The sequence below is a fragment of the Orbicella franksi genome, chromosome 6 (genome assembly GCF_964199315.1).
Source record: "Orbicella franksi chromosome 6, jaOrbFran1.1, whole genome shotgun sequence".
Lineage (NCBI taxonomy): Eukaryota > Metazoa > Cnidaria > Anthozoa > Scleractinia > Merulinidae > Orbicella > Orbicella franksi.
This window is the reverse complement of record NC_138150.1, coordinates 11,368,309-11,389,801: the sequence shown is the minus strand read 5'-3', so window position 1 is coordinate 11,389,801 and position 21,493 is coordinate 11,368,309. Positions and strand designations below refer to the sequence as shown.

General features: G+C 38.9%; 1 protein-coding gene across 1 annotated transcript; it reads left to right on the top strand.

Annotated features, from left to right (window-relative positions):
• The first annotated feature begins 604 nt into the window (after positions 1-604).
• Positions 605-16,801, top strand: LOC145490450 (hexosaminidase D-like). Its single transcript, XM_081469566.1, has 17 exons — positions 605-640; positions 2,465-2,555; positions 3,040-3,181; positions 4,129-4,303; positions 4,648-4,757; positions 5,009-5,096; positions 5,263-5,341; positions 5,783-5,868; positions 6,301-6,466; positions 7,053-7,121; positions 7,798-7,857; positions 9,033-9,165; positions 9,910-9,992; positions 10,499-10,586; positions 11,579-11,677; positions 14,343-14,429; positions 15,241-16,801. The coding sequence occupies exons 1-17, from the start codon at positions 605-607 to the stop codon at positions 15,413-15,415; spliced, it is 1,767 nt and encodes a 588-aa protein (XP_081325692.1). The 3' UTR covers positions 15,416-16,801.
• Positions 16,802-21,493: the final 4,692 nt, after the last annotated feature.

Below are 21,493 nucleotides of genomic sequence, written 5' to 3'. Positions count from 1 at the left end.
GGGCCGGCACTTGTATTTAATACACTTGTTTGGCTCAGTGGATCTCTTCGCACTAAACGAGTGGCACGAGAGCCTTTGATTTTTCTTTTCCACTACCTCACTTTTTCCCATACGTCTCCTGGGTGTTGGGGCAACTGATCACTTGTATAACTGGCCCTAAGATGGGGCATTTGAACACCATTTGTGGCCTGGAGGGTGAAAAAGGTATTTGACCAATTGAAAATGCCCGGAGGATTTCCCAGGGGGAAGTTGAAGTTTCAAATCGACTGATACATCACTATGGTTGCTTCGCGTATTTTAATTTCACGGAAGTAACATGTAAAAAGGTAATCAAAACACAGTGTATTCTTTGATCCTATTTGCTGTCTCATGAAAACTATTCAATAAACAATGTCATGACAAGCAGGTTGTATTAGTCATGGTTCGTTGATTACAGACAGGGATTTTGCAACAGAACAAACATCACTGATTAACCGACACTGCGAAATGCTATCTCAGAAGACGAAGGTAGCGACAAGAAAACCATGTGAAAGAATTTCACTCCTTTATTAGAGGGACTATTGTGTTTTTAGAAGAAAGAGAAAATGTTGGTTGGTTTTTCATTATGGATGTTGTATTGGGTCGGAGTGCACGGTACCGGGTAAGTTCGATTGATTTCTCGTTTTGTCAGGTGTTCTTAATCCCTCTTAATATTCCATTTAAGTTTGAAATGTTTGTGACAGTATCATGTTCCGGCAACAAAAACAGAGGAACAAGGCCCGCACTTATTGATTTCATTGGCCGGAATGAGTAGCCAAGGCAGTGAATACCATTTTGTATTTCACAAGCGGCTTTGTCGTGACGTTTCACGCATGGCAATTCTCGATTTTGTGATCACTAATTGTAGAAACAAACACGACCAAACTAACTCAGGTTGTGATCAGACTAATTAGGTGGATGCGGGATGCTTTATAAATATCACGAACTTAATGCTCAGGCCACATCCGCTGACCAGTCTATTTACCTTTACGATACCTTTCAAATAATTTGCGCCTATTTATGATTATTTTATTTACCTCATTTAACTACTTTCTCGATAGCAACAAACTGACGAAATTTAAGGGTTTCGAAAAAAGATTACCACGAAAATTGACGACGCGAAATTTAACCGCCTACATATACTGTACAGTTTTTAAACTGCATAAAAGTTAATTTATGCAACGCTTTCGAGTGGTATGATACCTTGGAGTATCCCACGACTCAATTGAACTTTCTCGCCTATACACACAAGGCTTTAGGCGATCGTGTACACCAAGAAAATACAAGTGACAAGTGGGATATTGCATGATATACGAGCTTTTACAATAATGCCATAGAAAATTCAGAGGTCACACAATGCGACATACGCGTGGCACACGATGGGAAGGTTGGATTTAATACCGTCAAATTTACAACGGCTTTCCTGTGTTCTGATTACCTGTACTTTTTATGGCATGGTAGATATATATATCTTAAAGTCACTTTAATTGTTTTTTTGGAGTTTGTTTTCTTGAAGTCACTCTTCCTCCGCGTTGTAGCAAAGAGAAGCTTTTTCATATTATCAAATTTTAAAAAGCCTGATAAGACGCACCATTTGGCAAAGTTTTAAAAAATTCTGTACATAGGGTTCAGAGCCACCTTAAAGTTTTAAAATTTAAGGTGGCTCTGAACCCTATGTGCAGAATTTTTTCAAAACTTGCCAAAAGGTGCGTCTTGTTATGCTTTTCACAATTTGATGATACAAAGAAATTTCACCGTGCCGGTTTTGAATTATAAGCCCCTAAAGCTGTAATTAAGGGTGTTTTTAGCAGGTCATACTGTCGAGACGCGAAAATAAAAACAACGTATTCACCAATGATTGGGCAGTTTTTGATACCATGATTGTAGCATCAAGTGATAGAGAGTGGTTATAACGACCTATCAAAATCTAAGTGCTGGAAACTGTTTGTCATTCCCCAGTGTTGCATTGCGCATCGCTGCTGCGCATAATTTCACGCGTGCTTAGCGCGCGCGCATTGAAAAATGGCGGCTTTTTCTTTGCGGCTGGACCTCGCCATAGAGGTAAATCGTCATTTTCTCGAAAACAAGTAAGGTGACCTATCATTTTTTTCTGTTGTGTTGAACTGAGTAATAAATTTCCCTATGTAAAACAAATAAGGGCCAATTCTCAGTGTTGAGCAAGAAACAATCGTCGGAAACGTGAATTTAGCAAGCAATTGTGACTACAATCATGGTGCTATTATAAGGATGTATTGGGTATAAACAAGGTGCTGTTGCCCCTAAACGAACATGGGGACTCCTCATTTTTATTTCCAAATTGAAGTTCCTATAATATAAACAATCAATAAGCAAAGTTTCACAAAAATCTCAGTGCAGGTTCTATTTCAGTGCAATGACCTTAAGTGGCTAAGATTGTGACCACGTGAAGCAAGTCTAATGTAATAAGTATTTTTTGCTCTTTAGATGGAATCAGTCGACTGGTTTAAACTTCACTGAATGCGGTGCTACCGATATCATGATGAAGCGTCTCTTGACTGGTAAGAAACGACAGTGAGTTCAGCTTCGAGAAAAATGAGAAGATTTGGAAATAAAAGGTCGTAAAACACCCAGTTCATTTTCTTGCAAACTAAATCCGAATTTTAATCACAATTAGTACTTCTGCCTTCAGTTTCGATCTTGTAATGTAACAATAACAATAACATTTATTATTTGTATTGCGCCTTTTCTATAAAATATTCAAAAGCGCATCACAACAGTAATTAAGCACATGCATTGGTTGATGCAGTCTTTAAAGTATTATTCATTCGTTTATCCATTGAGCTATTATTTAATTAGTATTAATTATTTTTTTTTTTTTGATCTCGGTGATTAAAAAGTTTACATTTAGCTACTTTTATAGTAGCTTACTTAGCCGTTTATTGTGTGTTTAAACCTTAAAGTCCGCAAACATGTCTCAATGAGTATAATAATGGTAATAAATGAGAATACATGAGCTGAGTAAGACTGCACTTCGTTTTTCAGAGTTGTCAAATGCTAGAAAGGAAGCAAATGAAGCAAAACGTGAACTAAATCTCACAAGAGAAATATTGAACAATCTAACAACGAGAATGACAGCCCAGCACGTCACCCGCTCTGAGCCTCACAAAGAAAAAGTGAAAAACAAGTAAGATTCCTCTTAAAATTTATAATAAGATATATACGATACTGTGCTTGATAATATACTTTACTGCACTTGGTGGTTACTACACATCGATCTTCACCACGTGTAGGAATAACGGCAATAGTGGAACTGCGGTGTGCTACACTCGGGGCCTGACAGTCAAGAAGCCAGGGGCGCCTTCCATTCAACTAAAGATTCCGGAATATTCGAAACGAGGGCAAATGCTACGAAAGTACCATGACTAAGGTTCCGGAAAATTCGAAAATTGTTAAATTTCCGAAATGCTAAACATTCTAGTGAAAATTCCAGGAAATCAAATGGATCAGAACTTCCCAGTTAGAAATTTTCGAATTCTTGTATTCCTCGAGCGTTTTCTATTCAACCCAAAATTCCGAAATTTCCGGTGGCCAAAAGAACAGTATTTTCCACAGTTTCTGGAAAACAGGACAACCTCGGTAGTTATACCCAAATTTTCGCAAATTTCTTACCGGGAAGTTTTGTTCCATTGGATTTTCATCCCGGAATTTCCGCAATTTTCAGTTGAATGATTCGCATTTTTTATATTTTAAAATGTAAAGCCCTTATGAATATTTTATATAATTAGCGCTATATGAATTTAATTATTATTATTTCCGAAGCTAAGCTAACAATTTTCGGATTTCCGGAAACTTTCCAAGGAAATATTCGTACCATGTTCCCCCGTTTCGAAAGTTCCGAAATATTTGTAAGATTGTCCGCTTTTTCCGGAAATTCCATTTGTCACTTGGAATTTCAAGAAATTCAAACAAGAAGTTTTGGCCAAATGGAAAGCGCCCCTAGTTACGTTTTGATTTTTGTTCTGCGCCTGATTGGCCGGGAAAGAGGCGTACAGTGTTTGTTACCATTGGTCAGACCAGGAGCAGGTGCAATTTGAACCAATGACTGAACTTTGGAAAACAAACAAAGAAATGAAGATTAATAACGCATGCAGGAATTACCTTCCACTCCTTTATCGTAAGCCGATCATCCCCTAAAATGGAGTTATACTCACATTATTCGTTTTCTGATTATCTCAGATTTAGTGGCCACAAGCTTGTTCACCTTGATCTCGGAGGAGCACCTCCAAAGATCACTTACTTACTACAGGTGATTTGTTATAACTTTATCAGGATGCTACTGCTCATGTTGAAGTTAGCATAATGTTTGCATCTTCGAAGTCTTTGGGCGTCTGCTTTAGCTTTAGGGGATAAAAATGTTCTTTTGGAGAGTTGTCATTATCACGACTCACGCGCAGAGTTTTCTGGTAATTGTCGTGAAGGGTTCGCAGAAACTTGTGGTAGCTGTGATCGCGGGAATAAAAACCTTGATCTCGATGGACGCATAAAATGGTGTAAATCTCCCTAGATTTTCGGTAAATGCACTTTCCAGTGATTTATTGATAAAGATAATTATATAAGGTAGCAAGTGAAAAATGTGACTCTTTCTTTTAGTTACTGCCGTACTTTGTTCACTGGGGTGCCACAGGACTCCTTATCGAGTATGCTGATACGTTCCCGTATTGTGGAGAGCTCCAGGTGATTCAAGGACCTGACGCGTACAGGTGAAACATCGAACATGACAAATCCAACTGACAATGTAGAAAATCTTACCAGCATCATTCGTGTCTCGATCAGTTTAAGACTATCAAGTTGAATTTCCCTGAGTAAACAGATTTTTAAACGTTTGGTTTAATTTGTAATCGTCATTTATATCGTTAATGCTAAAACAGTACGTTACATACAATAATAATAGAACTGCAAATATATTCTACATATATTTAACTTATAAACTTTGCATTCTTTACAATTTAAGCCAAGAGGAGATTGCCTTTCTGGTTAGGGAAGCTCAGTATCATAACCTTACAGTAATACCACTTGTGCAGACATTCGGCCATCTTGAGGTATCTATCAAGACTTTCACAAATAATAGTTCAAAGACGATTTGCTGTCTCCTTGAATGAGAAATAAATCTTTACAAAAAGTACACAAACCATAATTTGATAAAATCCACTTTCCGTGTTTGTTGTTCATCACCTCGGCTAACCTTGCGCTCTTTTTTTTTATTAGTTTGTCTTGAAGCACAATAAGTTCGCACATCTTCGTGAAACAACAAAATACACCAACTCCGTTTGTCCAAAGAATCCAGGTAAGAGGGGAGCCCCTCCTGACACATGACTATGCTGACAACTGTTACAGCACCGGTCCAATTAAATTATACACCACTTTAAGGATTGTTTGTTCTAATATACTTAAGGTTCCTCTTCTAAAAATTAGTTATCTATAATTCACAGAGGCATAGCATTGATCACGTAGTACTTACTGAAGTAATTAATATGTGCGCTACTTTGGTGTTGTATTATTTTGGCCAGTCAGAGGCAGTGTAAAAACAAACAAATCAGAAGCACAGAATTTAAAACAAAACCAAAGGGGCTTATATATTCCACATCGTTTTGCTAACGGTAAGTTAAACTGAAATTACACCCACCTGTTTACTAGTTCTGTTTTCTCATCAATAACTTGGTAGCGAGGAGCTAGACCAACCAATGAAGGACTGATTGTTAGTCGAACCTATGATTCTATTCAACAGAGTCAATGATATTAGTTAAAGAGATGATCGACCAAGTAGCACAGTTACATCCTGGGATTAAATGGTTTCATGTCGGAGCTGACGAGGTGAGTAACGTTGCTAATTAAGAGAGGATGAAGGGTTAGAAAGTTAATTAGGCTTTATTCCTAAGGTTATTCCTCTCAAGTTATTTTTAGATCACTTCCTGCTTCAGAAATCCCAGGACGGGATTAGTCAATCCTGTGACGTGGATTTTGCTCACGTGGACAACCCAAGCGACTTAACACCATTTTCATCCGCCACGAAAACACCATGTAACGTACATGGTAACATTATTTGTGAGTACCATGTCTAAAAATAACTTGAGAGGTATTACCTACGAAATAAGGACTATACGGGATGAACTCTCTCACCCTTCATGCTCTCTTGTTCGTATTCAATAAGTCGTATTTGAAGGAAAAGGAGGAAGCTCAAAAGAAGTTCAAAGCATTAAATTCACGATCTCATACGCAAAATGGCTTGTTGTTGTTTGACTGCAGGTGTGGAATTTGAAGACTTGTCGGACATGCACCGAGGATCAACGAAACAAAAGCATGATATTCTTGGAACACATGATTCCTGTTCTCCACCATGTTCGCAGTAAGGGCGTCACTCCCATAATGTGGGATGACATGATGAGGGAATGGACCATAGACTTTCTCAAGGGTTAGTTTCTCTAATTCTTGTAGTATGAGATTGAATTGAACTCCTCCACTAGGTGATCGTAAGTCAGCCCTCGAAAGTATTACTGTCAGGGTTATTTTCCGAGTTAACTGATTAAGCGATAAATTGCAGCTGCCGAGTTAGTCGACTGGCGAGAGCAGTAAGTCACTAGTCCTCGGCAGAGAACATATAACCTGTCAGATAATTTCAAACAGAACAGAACTCTAAAAATCTTTGGCGTTCACCTGGGTTGTCGAACCTTCAGTCTAGATCTTCAACAATAGGACATTTTCCAGTCGTGCGAAGCGACGAGAAGAACTTCTGGTTTTCAATGTGTCGTCCAGTTGCAATCTCTTCGATCCTGTCCGCAAATACTGGCACTATACTGACTGACCCCTGAATGTATCACTTGCTGACTATTTGCTAAACTCTAAAATTTAAAGTGATAGTCTCTTTATGAACAGAAGTTTCAACTGGATGCGTGCAGTTACAATTTACTTTTTATTACCGACAGTGTGTGATTGTTAAGTCAAATTAAGTGCACGTCAAGGATAAAATCTCTTAATAACTGTTTAGTTGTTTTTTTCAGAGGTCGGAAAGTTGGCGGAGCCGATGATTTGGTATTACAGGACCGACCTGAGAAGACATTTTCCTAGAGGTAAACTAGATATATATAATACCTGTCAGCAATGTAATGCCAATCTAACTTTCAGTTGAACAAAATGAACGCTGACAAAGCTTGGGCAGACAAACATTATGTCACAAGCAGGGAAGGAAACTAATTAAAGGGAAAGTGTTGGACTATTATTACTGTCCACAATAACAAGGTTTCGGTATTGAAAGACCTGTCATGATAATTGGCACTGGAAGGTTTTAAACCAGTAGAAATCGTATGAATCACTAGCACACACTGCCCTGGATGATTTACGATTTTCTCGTGTGGCATAATAATTCCTTGTCTTAGGAAACTTCAGTGTCCGACCTCTAACCCTTGTATGGAACAAGCCGCTTCTTTTCCGGCTCGAGGACACAACAGTTCTCTACGATCCTTGCACAAAAATACTAAATATGCCGAGAAAACACCTAACAAATGACAGACTATTACTTGTATAGCTTCCCCAGTTCCCACAAGTTAAATGGACAAGGATCCTCCAAGAGTAACTTTTAAAATCAATCGAATTGTCAGATCAAAAATCAAATCACTGCAAATGCGCAGATAATTGCAACTCGCTATTTAAGCGGGTGACCGTACGCGGGGTTTGACATTAAGGCACTTGTACGCCCACTGAACGATATTGAGTGAAAATAAAAATGGCAAAAATAACTCTCCACAGAAATGTATCAAAGATATTTTGAAGCGTTCCCTAAGGTATGGACTGCCAGTGCGTTTAAAGGTATGTGTTTTTAACCGACATTATCATCTACTGAAACAAACAACAAATTGAAACTCAACACAACGAAAGCTCTTTTTCACGCAATAGACCTGATATATATTTATGACGAAACCTGACAAATAAGTATCACAGGTTGTAGGTTGTTAATCACCGGCCACTGAAGAGTGTGGGAGGCGCGGTGGCCTCATGGTTAGTGCGCTCGACTTCGGCTCAAGCGGTCTGGGTTCGAGCCCTGGCCGGGGACATTGTGTTGTGTTCTTGGGCAAGATACTTTACTCCCACAGTACCTCTCTCCAATGGGTATAAATGGGTACCGGCGAACTTAATGCTGGGGGTAACCCTGCGATGGACTAGCATTCCATCCAGAGGGGGAGTAGGAATTATACTCCTAGTCGCTTCATGCTACATAGAAACCGGAGATATGCGCCAGCCCGATGGGCCACTTGGCTCGTATTTTTTTTTTTTCAATTTAACAATGCAGACTTAACCCACCTACCCCTGACGAGTGTGTATTTGTGTAACATTAGAGCGCTTTTCTTTATGTGGTATATTCCGTTTGTAATGTGAAATGTCGTCAAGCCTGCAGTGGTCTGAAATGAACAATGTTCTCCTCCCAGCCCTGAGGACTTTGTTCTAGCGTGAAAAGAATGCGAGCACAGAATATCAGGAATAAACATTTCAAAATTTATTTGCATCGTTTTCTGCCTATGTCCTCGAACCTGAGTATCCTTCCGATATCCCAACAACATTTATGCAATAGAAATTGCAAAAAGAAGAAACAATAACAAAACAACAGTCATAAAAAGAAAACAGACGCCAATAAAGCAAAAACCGTCAAAAAAGGAAATCAGCTGCTTATCGCTACAAAAGTAAACTGTACATGACAATCAATTCAAACTTGAGTTTCGGAAAACTGATAAGGTATTCTGTGATATTTGTCGTTCAAATATCATCACACCCCCTCCTACCCTTACCAATCACGTGTGTTAAGAACCTTCACCATGTAGGCCCATTTTAGTTGCCCACATGTAGAACGAACAGGATGAATAATTTTATATCTATATGTATTCATTCTAAATAGTTGTTTTAATTTACGTTTCTACACAATTCAGTAATGTACTGCAACAGTTAAAATTCAATAAACTATCTATTTATCTATCTTTATCTATCCTCAGGCGCCACTGGACCAAGTTCTGATTTTGTGACGATATCTAAACACGTTTCAAATAATCTACAGTGGGTGGAGATTATGTCCAAGATCCCCGAGAGAAGTCAAGTACTAGGTATTGCGCTAACAGGATGGAGTAGGTGAGTCATCATTTGTCAAAATCTGAATTATCCACCACAGAAAGTCGTGCGACGCGGTTCATACTTTAATGCTTTGCATGTTGCATGATGTTGCATGCCTTTGGGGATCGAGTGAGCCCTTTATCGTATCGCTCGCGTGTCGTGCTCTTGTCGTACACCTGTTTCGTTGCACATGCGCATTTGTCGAGGTCAATGTGGAGGACTGATTACGGCGCTGGACTTGAATTCGTAACTCCAAGTCCCGAGTTTACTTCTCGGTCTCACGGATGTAAATAGCCAACAATTCAATATTAACCTGCGCCAGTAGGGAAAGCTTTTTAGTTTGTCAACATCACCTTAAGTTTAAATGGCCAATCAGTGTTAAATAAAGTCACTTTAGTAAAACGATATAGCCCTTCTTAATTCACGCTAACAAATCATCACCAAGCCCTAACGAATCAGAATCTCCAGCAAGTTACACATGTACGCAATGCAGAGATAATTGCTCTTTTGCTATGTCGCGATTTTGTTTCTCTAAGGGGTACTTCAGGATTATATTAAATCCACAGTTCTTTTTGTTATAATATGAAACTTAACCTGGTCGCAAATTTTACTGCATCCTTTGTTTGTTTTCATTTCTTGAACTGCTTCGTTGCAATGATGTTAGTCTTTAATCTTCATTAAAGTATTCACCCAGGGTTGTAAGTTCTTCCCTTCGGTGAGTGAAATTAGAAGATGCTTGTCTTTTTCCCTTGATTGTTTCAGATATGATCACTATGGCACTCTGTGTGAGTTATTACCAGCGGGAATTCCCTCACTTGTATTCTGTTTAAAGGCTATTGATGAAGGTTAGTTTGCCCCCATATCCGTACATCATTCAAAACTTCTTTTCACATCCAGCGAGCTCTTAATAAAATCATAACCATAGAGATGCACAAAAAGACTGCTTAGAAGTTGGGCAAAGCTTGAGCAAACTTATGTTTTCTAAAGAGTTCAGTTATTCTGTTGGTGTCGGGCACAGACCGAAGCCGGAAATTTGAAACTACTTCAAAATGACGCTCAGATTGATCCAGTAGCTCAAGATGGAAAATGCGTTACGTCGATATCACAGCCACTTAAATGCGTTGACTTACTGCGCTATGTATGAAATTAGGTTTCACTGACCAAGCAGATCATGTTTTTTGTGGAGCATCACAACAAAAACGTTCTCTCTAAAAGTATTGACTTGAATCACCGAAATATTGTACCGGCTAAACGTTTCTGTACATTTTCAATTCATTTCCTACTTTAACAATGTTTTTAAAAGATCAGTGGGTTTTAGCGCCTTATGTATTTCTGTTTTTCTTGCTTTAAGGGGAAATGAACGAAGCCTTACGTAACAATATATCTCATGAACTTGGTTTCAGCAATGCCATTGATGTCGAGGGAACTCAATACTTTGAGTAAGATAATCAGTAGTATTGTAAATATACTTAATTTATAGATTTAGCCAAGCCTAAAAGCGGAGCTCCTGGGCCTGGTTGGCCTTCTGTTTTGAGTTTGAATAATCTCGAGGTCCTAAAAATACACAAAGCAAAAGCAGTGAAAAACATTTGTATACAAGAAAAATTATACTTCGGTTAACTTATACAATCCTGGGTTAGCGTTAACCGGCTTCCGAACAACTCGGCCAACAAGTTAACCGGACATGAACCCGCGATCCAATCGAAAACCAGCATTTGGTCAGTGGTCAACTTTAAAAAAACACGAGACCTCGATGAGCTCTAAATTTGAGCCCGCGATATTGTCTCGTGCTACTGGTCAGCGGATACCTTGTTTTGACAGTTGTCAACTGACCATAACATGAATGTCCAATATCAAAGAGGGACGCTACAAACCACAAACCAAGGGTGCATGTCTCTGTCAGCCTATTAGCTGCAGTATGGCCGCCATCTTGCGCGACTCCGTCGTCGTAGTCGTCGCCGTCGTGCGTACGCGTCCACGAGCAATGCCGCTAGCCATGATAACGATGAGAAAATCAATTCATAGGTTTCGTTTTCTTTCCTATATGGGTATGGGGCTCCGCTTGGCGGTCCTTCGTGCCACCGGAGCTCCGCTATCAACTGTAAACATATTCTTCAACCCTTCCTCTAAACTAGAAGGGAAAACAAACAACTAAGAGGATCTTTGTATGTATCTCGAGGCTACCCCATGGAGAACTAAAGCGAGCCAAGAGATTCAAAATAAGACGGAAAAACTTCAAGTGAATCAAGCTTTTGTAAATGCACATACTTAAAATGACACACATTTCTACATGTTCCGTAAATTGCGATTTATTTCATATATAAATAAAAAAAGAAAATTAACTGCTCAGTTTATATTGTGACTCAGTCAGAGTGAAATCCTTGAGTACAAAGGAGTTATCGCCATCCGTTTATTTTAATTCATCTTGCAGCGATGACAAAACATACGGAGATTTTCCAGGTCATGAAATCTACGAACTCACTTGCAAACTAAAAGACGCTCATCACGGACTGGGGCTAGTTCATAGCACGTGAGTACAGCACAAGAGAAGCAATTGCATTAATGGGCCTATGGCTGGTCATGTGATTTTTGAAATATTCGTCCAGTCCATACGCAAATAACTTGTCCTCATGCCGTGATTTTAAATTAACCTCCCAGCAGTAATTGGTTTCTGTTGCATTTGTAGCAAATCAATAAATCTGTAAATTGTTCTTCTTATCTTGATCATTGCAGCTATCAGTGTTTCGCATTGCCTAGCTACACAATAACTAGAGTTTCTTAGTAAAAATGGAAACATTTGCTTTCGTTAATCTTTTATTCTAGTACCTTAAGGTATCAGTAAGGGAAAAATTTGCAATTTTGCATAATTTTACTTTTTTAAGCAGTTGGATAAATCTTAAAGTAATCTTTTAGATAAAAAAAACTCCACGAAAAAATCTTATATCTGCCGCTAGTTATTGCGCGAGAAAGATTGTTTTGCATATTAATTACTTAATTGAGAGTTGACAAGTTCTGTCAAATGAATTAATTATCGACGCAAGAAGTCACATGACATCAAGATCATGCTGAGTTGACACGCGATTCGCGCGCCGTAACCAGTGTCGGATGTCTTCGAAGAAGACAGAGCGATCTTGCCCGTTTTCATCGGCTAAAGGAAGGCCAAAGAAGGCGAAAAACACTTTCAACAAAGAGTGGGCCGCTAAATTAGCGGAAAGCGGCAAAGGGTTCGTTTTACAATCAAGAAAAATTGCTGGATGAACGCGACAACGATCGCGATCACGAAGCCAGCGAGCAAGCCGAAATGAGCGCAAGCCGCGCTAAAATACTGTTGCGAGAAACTGTCGAAGCAGGGGAGATTGACGAAGAGAAGTGGACGAAATTGACAGGCAGATCGATTGTACAAAATTAGAATCAGCAGTGCAACATTTTTTTTTCTTACCCAGCTATTGTCATTTCTTCCAGTATCTTTGCCTTTGCATCAACATCAGTCGATGTAGTCCCGTTTACGGCGTCCTCTCCAGCGTTTCCCTTTGTGCGCTTGCATTTTCTCGGGAACCTTCTACGGGCCTTCGGCATGTTAACAGTGACATGGTCATAATTTTGAAGATTAGTCGACCGATACGTAAGATTTCGAACGCTAATATAGTAAATCAAAAGATAATTTCACGTTTACTAACTTTGGAATTCTGACTTCACACATGAAAAAGCGGTTTATTCACTGGTGAATAATTTACCGCGCGCCGTCGCGGAAATTTGTACCTGTTCCATGTTAACTGTCATAGTCCTATTGTTATACAGAAAGTTGATTCCTCTGCGGTGTCTCCCTTGGTGTGATAATCTCATAACACTTGGATGCCGCCGAACTTTATTTTTTCTCTGTTTCTCGAAAGTAAAAAATAGGCGAGTTGTACGTGCATTTCGAGTTCCAGGCCGGCAGCCCCTGGACCAAATTGGCTGAAATTCGGAGAGAATGTTGTCAGAACGAACGCCGACAAAACTGTGTCTGCGAATTCTGATTACTCTTTTCATTAAAAAGTTATGCCTTTTTTTCGCGGGCAGTCCTATTTTTTTCCTTTTTCTAACTTTATCCTCTTGTTAAATAATAACAAACGCATGTGCCAAAAATCTGAGACACGGTTTTTGAGGTCAATGTGTGAAGAAACGGATGCCATGTTAATCGTTTTCTCCGACCTAAATTTAGCGGGCGTATACCTTGATTTATGGGTTCGTGAAGCTTTGTAAATATATTCACATTTTCAAAACACGGTAAATTTTTACCGTTTTGAACAGGTCAGGTCATTATCTGTAGTTATTAAGCTTCCAGTAAATATACGGTTTATATGGGTTTTTGTTAAAGCCACGAACGCTAGAGCGGACCGCGCGCGGATGGTTAAATGGGTTATACTGATACCTTAAGGTGGCTGAACACAGTTTTTGATACCTGTGTTCATTCACCTTTTTCTCCAAAACCCTTGATCCCTCGGTCGCCAAAACTGGCAGCAAGCAAGTTAACAACATAAACTTTGGTTTTTTGATGGTTAGGCTGACGTATGTGCCGTTGCCATGGCGACATGAATAAATATAAACAGGCCTTTAAAATCGGTTTTGTTTATTTATAGAAAATCTAGTCATTAGATTTTGTTTATAAATTGCATGCAACAAGCTTGTAACGATTCACACAAGTTAACACCATTTTGCTAATAATTTAACAGAGAGATCTTTAATTATCCCTTGTTGAAGGTTCATTGGAATATCTAGAGTTTCCTTTGTTAAAGTTCAATTATTTTCAATACTCCAGCTACTTATTTCCTTAAGTATTTTCGTGCCAAATTTCGTGAAATTCTAATGAGTGGTTTTCGAGTAATAGGCGTATTTCCGAGAGTGCAATTTTCATTCAATCGCAATTTTTTGACTTACTACGCATGCGCTGCATTTAACTTGGTTCTTTCGGTAACAAAGAAAAAGCTGAGAATTGCTGGGTTCTTTGCATCGTTACCTTTTCTAACATATCTTTCTAATAAAAGACTAAAGCCATCAATACACTAGGTTCAGTTATAAAGAAAAATAAAATAAATATTGACGGCATGTTTGTTTTCTTGCAATCCTTGTGCGCGCGCGAAAACTGTGTTCGGCCACCTTAAATGAATTCAATAGAGATTCTAGTAACGTTTCTAGATGCTACTTGTTCTTTGCAGAGAAAAAGGTTGGATGCTGAAGAGACAACAGGAAGAAAAGGCTCTCAGTTATTTCCGCCTGAATTTTGCACACTTAAAGAGTATTCAGTAAGTTTGTCCTAGGCCTTAGGTGTTTTCATCGAATGGACTCGTTTTGATTGATTTGGCATGAGTTTTGGTAACTTCTTGTGCTCGCCTGGTACACAGTACTTCCAACTGGTTCTTTGTGCACCTGACAAGAAGTAACTTCTGATTATTTCTCATAAAAAAGCATCAGTTATTTATTATCAAAATATATATTACATTGTTTCAAGTTTGTCTGTTTTTATCTATTGATTCTATCACTCAGGCCCACCTTCGTGGTATACAGCTGTTTCGACAAAGGTTGTCCCACACAAGCGTAAAAGCGAACGCGACAATGCCGATTGTTATTATGTCAATTATGGGTAGTAATAGTTTGGCGTTCCTTGATTGAGGTTAACAGTGCTTCAAGGAGAAAAAGCATAAGTATGCGTGTTTGTGCTGTGTCCTTCTGTTATGATGAAATGCCTTTGGCCTCAATCAAGCAACCGTTGGTCACCATTACCCATAATACCTTTCGACATTGTCGCGTACGCTTTTACACTTTCGTAGGACAACCTTTCTTAAAACAGCTGTAAAACTGATTTAGGGATGCTCGAGACAACGGATCATCTGACACTCCATGGCAGTGCACTTCACTGAGTCCTATCACCGTTACCTTTTCCTTTTCACATAAAAGCTGATTTCAAGTAACTATGATTGTTGCCCATGAAACGAAAAAAATATAATTTCTGTGAGTCTTTCCCAACTTTCTTTTGTTTTTCCCACTACAAATCTTAATTTAAAAAAAAACTGACACGTTTTACCACGTGAAACATTGACACTTTCTTCTTTTCAGGGCCGCGGAGGCATACAGAAAATTAAGGGAGGAGGCGTCAGACTTGCTGTCACAGATATACAGCAATAACACTGTTACTGAGTGGCTTAGCGACAAAATAGACGATAGAATAACGGACGCCGAAGAACAGAAAAACAAGATAGAAAGTGTTGAAAGTAGTTATGACACGAGATGACGCAACTTGTTCTTAGGTTTTCTTTCAATTAAGAAGTTTTCTTTTAGTGCGACATTTTTGAAACAGGAGTTACTTTGTGCTTTGTGCCGGCTACATGCATTTAATTCGAGTTTTGATTAGTTCACTGGATTTTCTGTGTCCTTTCAGATTGTCCAGAGTGATTGATTTGGTTTTGGTTTTACTACACTTCACTGAAAACTGTTCTACGTTGCTCTGACGACTTCAGTTTAAAGTATGACCCTTAGAAAAACGACCAGGAACAATACCAGAAACTGAAACCTCATTTACACTAACTAAGAAATCGGCACCGACGGCACCTCAAAATTTCAGCATTGTGCCCAAACCTAGAGAAGATTTTTCTCCTGTTAGGCACGGTAGCATTTTGTATTTTGTAGTCACTGGATTTCTGCTTGAAGCCGGATGTGGCAATACGTTTAACGATCCTGGCCCAGTTTGATTTAACTAAGCTTTCATCAGCCGTTGCAGTGTTTTTTTCTTCAAGAGTCTCAAACCTGTTTCATATTTCTATACAGAACTAATTACACTGATACATTATACGTCGATGATTGAGTGTCCGTGCGTTTTAAAATCGTCAGGACTGATAGGACAGCCCTAAGCATTTGTCGAGCCGCGCCAATTTACAGCGCTTGTAAATGGGGTTTGAGCTAGACCTACAAATTGTGGTCACAATATGTTATTAACCCATCTGAAACTCGTATGAAGTTTGTATGCCCAGTTTACATTATTAAGACTTGGTTTTTTTTCTACAAGTACATAAAGTTAACTGCTGATTTTATTTCAGACATCACCAAAGAGAACAACTTGACGATGAACCCTGTGACGTCATCACAGTTCTAAACGGTACATTAGGCACTAAATAACAACGTATTAAAAATTACAAGATTTCTTAAACGTACGACCATTTAAACTGCATATGATAAACGAACAAGATCTATACTTTTACGTGCATGAAACAAAGTAACCGTCAAAAATACCACGATTTTTGTGGGTTAATATAGGCACCTCGGTCTAAGGCTAGTGGCTGGAAACAGTGTAGTCCATTTTACTGGAAGTTCTGCGAGTGGACGCGACAGTCGCACCCTGCTTGTAGAGTCTACAACTACAATTTGTCAAATTCAGCATGACCCTGGAATACGTAGTTTCAACTTACCTGGATAGAGGTTCAGTGCAGCTGAAGCCTTTGTTCACGCGAAAAGTGATACCAAGGAGATACGGAAGACATCTACACCCAGGCTGCGCCGGCTTGATTAGTAGCAACTTTGGGTGTTGGCTTCTTCTAAAACATGCATCATGAGTGGACCCGGATCCACTTTAATGAAATAAAGTGATGTTTTCAATTTCAGAAAAGAAAGGGAATATCGAAGAAAATCATATGCAATACATAAAAACTGAGTATCTTTGGAACAAGGCCAATCTAAAACAAATATCAGATCATTTGAGTACAACTTGTGCCGATTTGTCGTTTCCATACGATAATTTTTGATATCATAAGTTGCGTTTGCGGTTAAAAGATAATCTACATTGTTTTCGGATGTTCTTTTTTCTTTAGTACTTTTTGTTGAAGCAGGCCACCTAATGGAGTCCATTTTACAAATTAAATTACTCTTTTGGCAACGTCGTACTGCCGTGAAATGTAATAACGGCGTGAGTTTTTGATAATACATTTCCTGAATTGTAATACCTGTCGTTAAATGTAATAACGTCGTGAACTGCAATATATCACTTGCCATTCATTGTAATAACACGTTGTCGCAATTTGTAATAATCCGAGCTGTCAAAAACTGTAACGACAAATTGTCATGTTCTGTAATAAGTCTTTAAAATGAAAATGAACAGATATTCAAAACCCGTGTTCATCCTTTTAACAACAACAAAAAAATGTTTAAAACCTCTTGATGATTATATCAATAATTAAAAACAATATTGTAATTATAATAAAAACCTTTCCAGCATCCTTTGCACGTGAAAAACTAGATGTTAAATAACTCTGACAATTTGTGGTTCATGAGGATGCCGGACCGCATGGAAAATACATTTGCCACAAGGTATTTATAAGTTTAAACTGGACTTGATGACGTCATTAGTTACTTAACTATGCTCGAAAGTGAGTTTTATCGTAATTGGAGTAATCAGAAGGACATTAGTATGGACAATTTTGCTATAGCTATTGATAGTCTGGGCTTAGCTTGAGAAAATATAGGCTGGTAGATATTTTTACGGAGATTCGATTAGTAGTCGCGTAATTGTTAGGAAGTCATGAATGCTTGACTTGCTTTTCATGGAAACTCTAGCCATAAAAAGGAGGCTGAAAAAAAAAATTACCGATAGAACGTAGTTATATAGTTTTATATTGCGTTTAACAGTATCCTTGCTAAGATCAATTAGGTCAAACTTGTGTTGCGTATTTTGTTGTTTGGGAGTCGCTTAGTTCGTAAACGTAGAACTTCTTCTTTTCACTTTCATCCGCATAACTGCTGGCCGCTTGATATCGTAGCTTTCTGCACCCCCAGATTTTGCCTGTTTAAAAGGTATTTCAAACGATGGCTGATGTTAAGGACTTCTTAGTAACTTTTTTCTCTGCGAAATACAACTTTTCCAAGTGAATTTTTTATCGGCTTACTTCAGATGCATTCTTACACAGGATGCTGAATATCATTCTCGAGTTTGGAGGCAACTGATCTGAGAATTCCTAGCGGAAAACCTTGGGACGAAGATTCACTTTGTTCTACCCGTCGCCTTCTCAGAGGAAGAACTGATAATCCTAGAATGTTCATTGTGTCGAAATTGAACATCAGTGAACATTCTCGGATTATCTCAGTTTCATTCTCTGAGTACGTACTAAATCTACCCTTACTGTTTTGCTTGCTTGTGTATCATATTTCCGTTGGAGTTATTTTGTGGCAGTTATACGCTTTTTTTTCTCGAGGAGATTTAAAGACCAATCAACTTGAACTTTTTTTAATATTGTTTCTTGCTATTTATGCAAAGACACTTAGTATCCGTCTGTAATTTTCTTTGATCAAGTTTAACGCAAATTATCTTACGTCGGATTTTATTTAAAAGGAGAATCCAAAAAAGTGTAATGTGTTTTTTAAAAGTTGGTAGTTTCGGTTGTTTTTTCGTTAGTTTATTTAGACTATTTAGTTCTTATATTACTTCTTCTTGCTTTGGGTTATAAGAGTTAACCCTCTTATAATACCCTCTTATAATGCCCTCTTATAATTACCCTCTTATAATTTACCCTCATATAATACCCTCTTATAATGTTCTCTTATAATTACCCTCTTATAATACCCTCTTATAATGCCCTCTTATAATTACCCTCTTATAATTTACCCTCTTATAATACCCTCTTATAATGTTCTCTTATAATTACCCTCTTATAATACCGCTGTAATACCCTCTTAAAAAACTCTCTTGTAATACCCTCTTAAAATAACGTCTTATAATACCCTCTTATAATTAGCCTCTCTTGTTTTGATAGGCCACTTTCTCTAATATCTTTCTACGCTTTGCAAAACTGCAAAACAAACTTTGTTACAAGTTTGAAATTTTACCCTACGTACCAACAAATTCCGTTCTTTTGAGTTATTTGTTTAGCTGTCAAACGGTTTTAAACCCCCCTTTACTGAGGGTTAAGTTATATGAAAAGGACGACAACATTTGATCTCTCAACGCAAAAACACACTTACAAAACACTTAACCAAGATCGACAAAGAATAGTTTGCCTTTTATCTTCAATTTTTTTTTGGCACCTTTGATACAAGTAACTGTAAATAGTGGCTAAACATTTTCCTGTAACAAGGGACAAGAAAAGCAAAATAAATAGCCACACTGCCATTCGCCTTTATCGCACAGCAGCCATCTTGGATTGACGTCATGTACTTTTGACACCAATGCGAGGCCACGTGTGTAAAGTCAACTCCCGGCGATCGAGGAGACGAGGCAATCATCTGCAATCGTGCCCAACGGACATCACTGATGCGTGCGGCAATGTCAAAATAATCGCGCTAAAAATATCCAAATCATACCTTTCACCAATTTCCGAGTGATGAAGCCATTCGAAAGCATTGGGTTGTCAAAATACGGCGAGACGTGGGCAAAAGTGTCCAGGTAAGTAGGTTAGATTATCGATGTCATTGTTGCGCACATGTATTTACATTAATTATTATGATCTGGTCCATCTACAGATAACAAACAGCACAAGAGTACGTTCTGTACACTTTAAGGAAGCGGATTTTCAGACAACTTTAACATAGCCTGCGTAGCAAGCGTTTCCGTGGGGTTTGGTAGCAAAGAAAGATCGAGGAACGGGATTTTCGGTGTTTTGTCTGCGCGGAAAATGGGGCGAGAACCAAAAAAAGAAGGAGCAGGATGGGAGAGGGGAAAGAAGGAAACGCTTGCAGACAAACCCCTGGATTTTGAAAACCTCCGTTCGCCAGCGAACGGAGCTCGTGATTGGCTGGGCTAGTCCAATATTATTGACATGTGTCGATCAAAGGTATTTTAATACCTTTGAGTGCCAGACAAAAGGGGAAGACCCGTTCGAAGCTTGGTTACAAAACGCTTTAACTTTTCTCGCTGAACGAGGATTTAGTCGTCAGCTTCGACAGTACTGTAGAAATCCTGTAATGCAATGCCAACGCTTTGGTTTTTCGAAGCCTGCACATTATTGCAGAAGCAGGCGCGACACAATTTCCAGCTGTTCCTTTAATTTTAACATCACTTTCTTGAATGCCACATGCGCCAAGGACAAGATAATAAACCACGGGACAGAAAATTAGCACTACTGCGTGGGAAAACTTAGTGATTTCGTCTGGCTTGTTACAAGGCAACATGTTGTCGTAGGTACTGCGACATTTCATTAGAAGCATTTTTGTTGACAGCATTTAGAACCTCTGGGTACAATTCTGAATGATTTGTTATAGTGTTACTGTTAGCTGCGGCATGCCAGTTTTTGTCACATATTTGCCTTACCAAAAATTTAGTCGTCTCGTCGCGGGGAATTCTTACGAGGACATTTTATAAACAACTTTGACTTGGAGGTCGCCTAGGGGAAGATTATCTTTATTCAGTTACTGGTCAAGATTATCGTTATTTCTCCTCTCAGATGTTTGAAGCCTCTCCTGCTCAAATTCCAAAGTTTGCCGAGAAGACTTTCCGTTGTTTGTTTTTGTTGCAGCGATAACAATCGAACCGATTTGCGGATCTGGCGTTTCCAGCAAACGCTTCTTTACTGGAATTGCCTTTGTGAGAGTTGACTTGCTAATTTTACTTTGTATCGATTCCTGGACGAATGAATACAGTGATCCAAGATTTCGAATCATGCGAGCACAAGGATTACTAACGCGACTGGAATACTTCTCACAGTTTAACTTTCAGCCAGATTTGTGCTAAAACTTCACCCTTGCAGTCCTTCCTTTTAGGCGGATTGAGTAGCTTGATTAAAAATTACCAAATTTAATTCATCGAGATTTCTCCGTTCCCACCGTGCGCTCGTTGTTTCAGACATATTTTGACAAGTAAAGTTTATTTTGGTTCAAAGTTCACTTCCGCTACGGAAGGCCGAAGATTTTATTGGTGACAGCACGAAATCTCAGTGTGCGCGCTCAGGCATGAGAGGCCAAGTAGGCGGTTTTCCAAATCCAGGGGTTTGTCTGCAAGCGTTTCCTTCCTTCCTTCCGATCCCCCTCCCCCCTCTTTTACTCGCTCCATTTTTCGCGCTCTAATTATTCTTTGCTCCCGAACACCACAGAAACGCTTGCTACGCAGGCTAACTTTAACAGGGAAGCGTGTTCTGGAGAAGCATGCAGTTCCGAGTATTTTTTGCTGGTCAAGATCACCCAGGAAAAGAAAATCTCCGAAAAAGCGAGAACCACCGCGTGCACGAGTGCGATTGGTTGATGTAAGCGTGCCATCGTCCCCTGTCACTGTGACAGGTAAATATTGTTGTCGGTATTTCTTTAAACATTCCTTGGTTAAAACCGCAAAATAATCAGAGGTATTTTTATGTTTTTCATTTTAATCCATAGCATCAACTTTCGGCCAAGCTTCTGG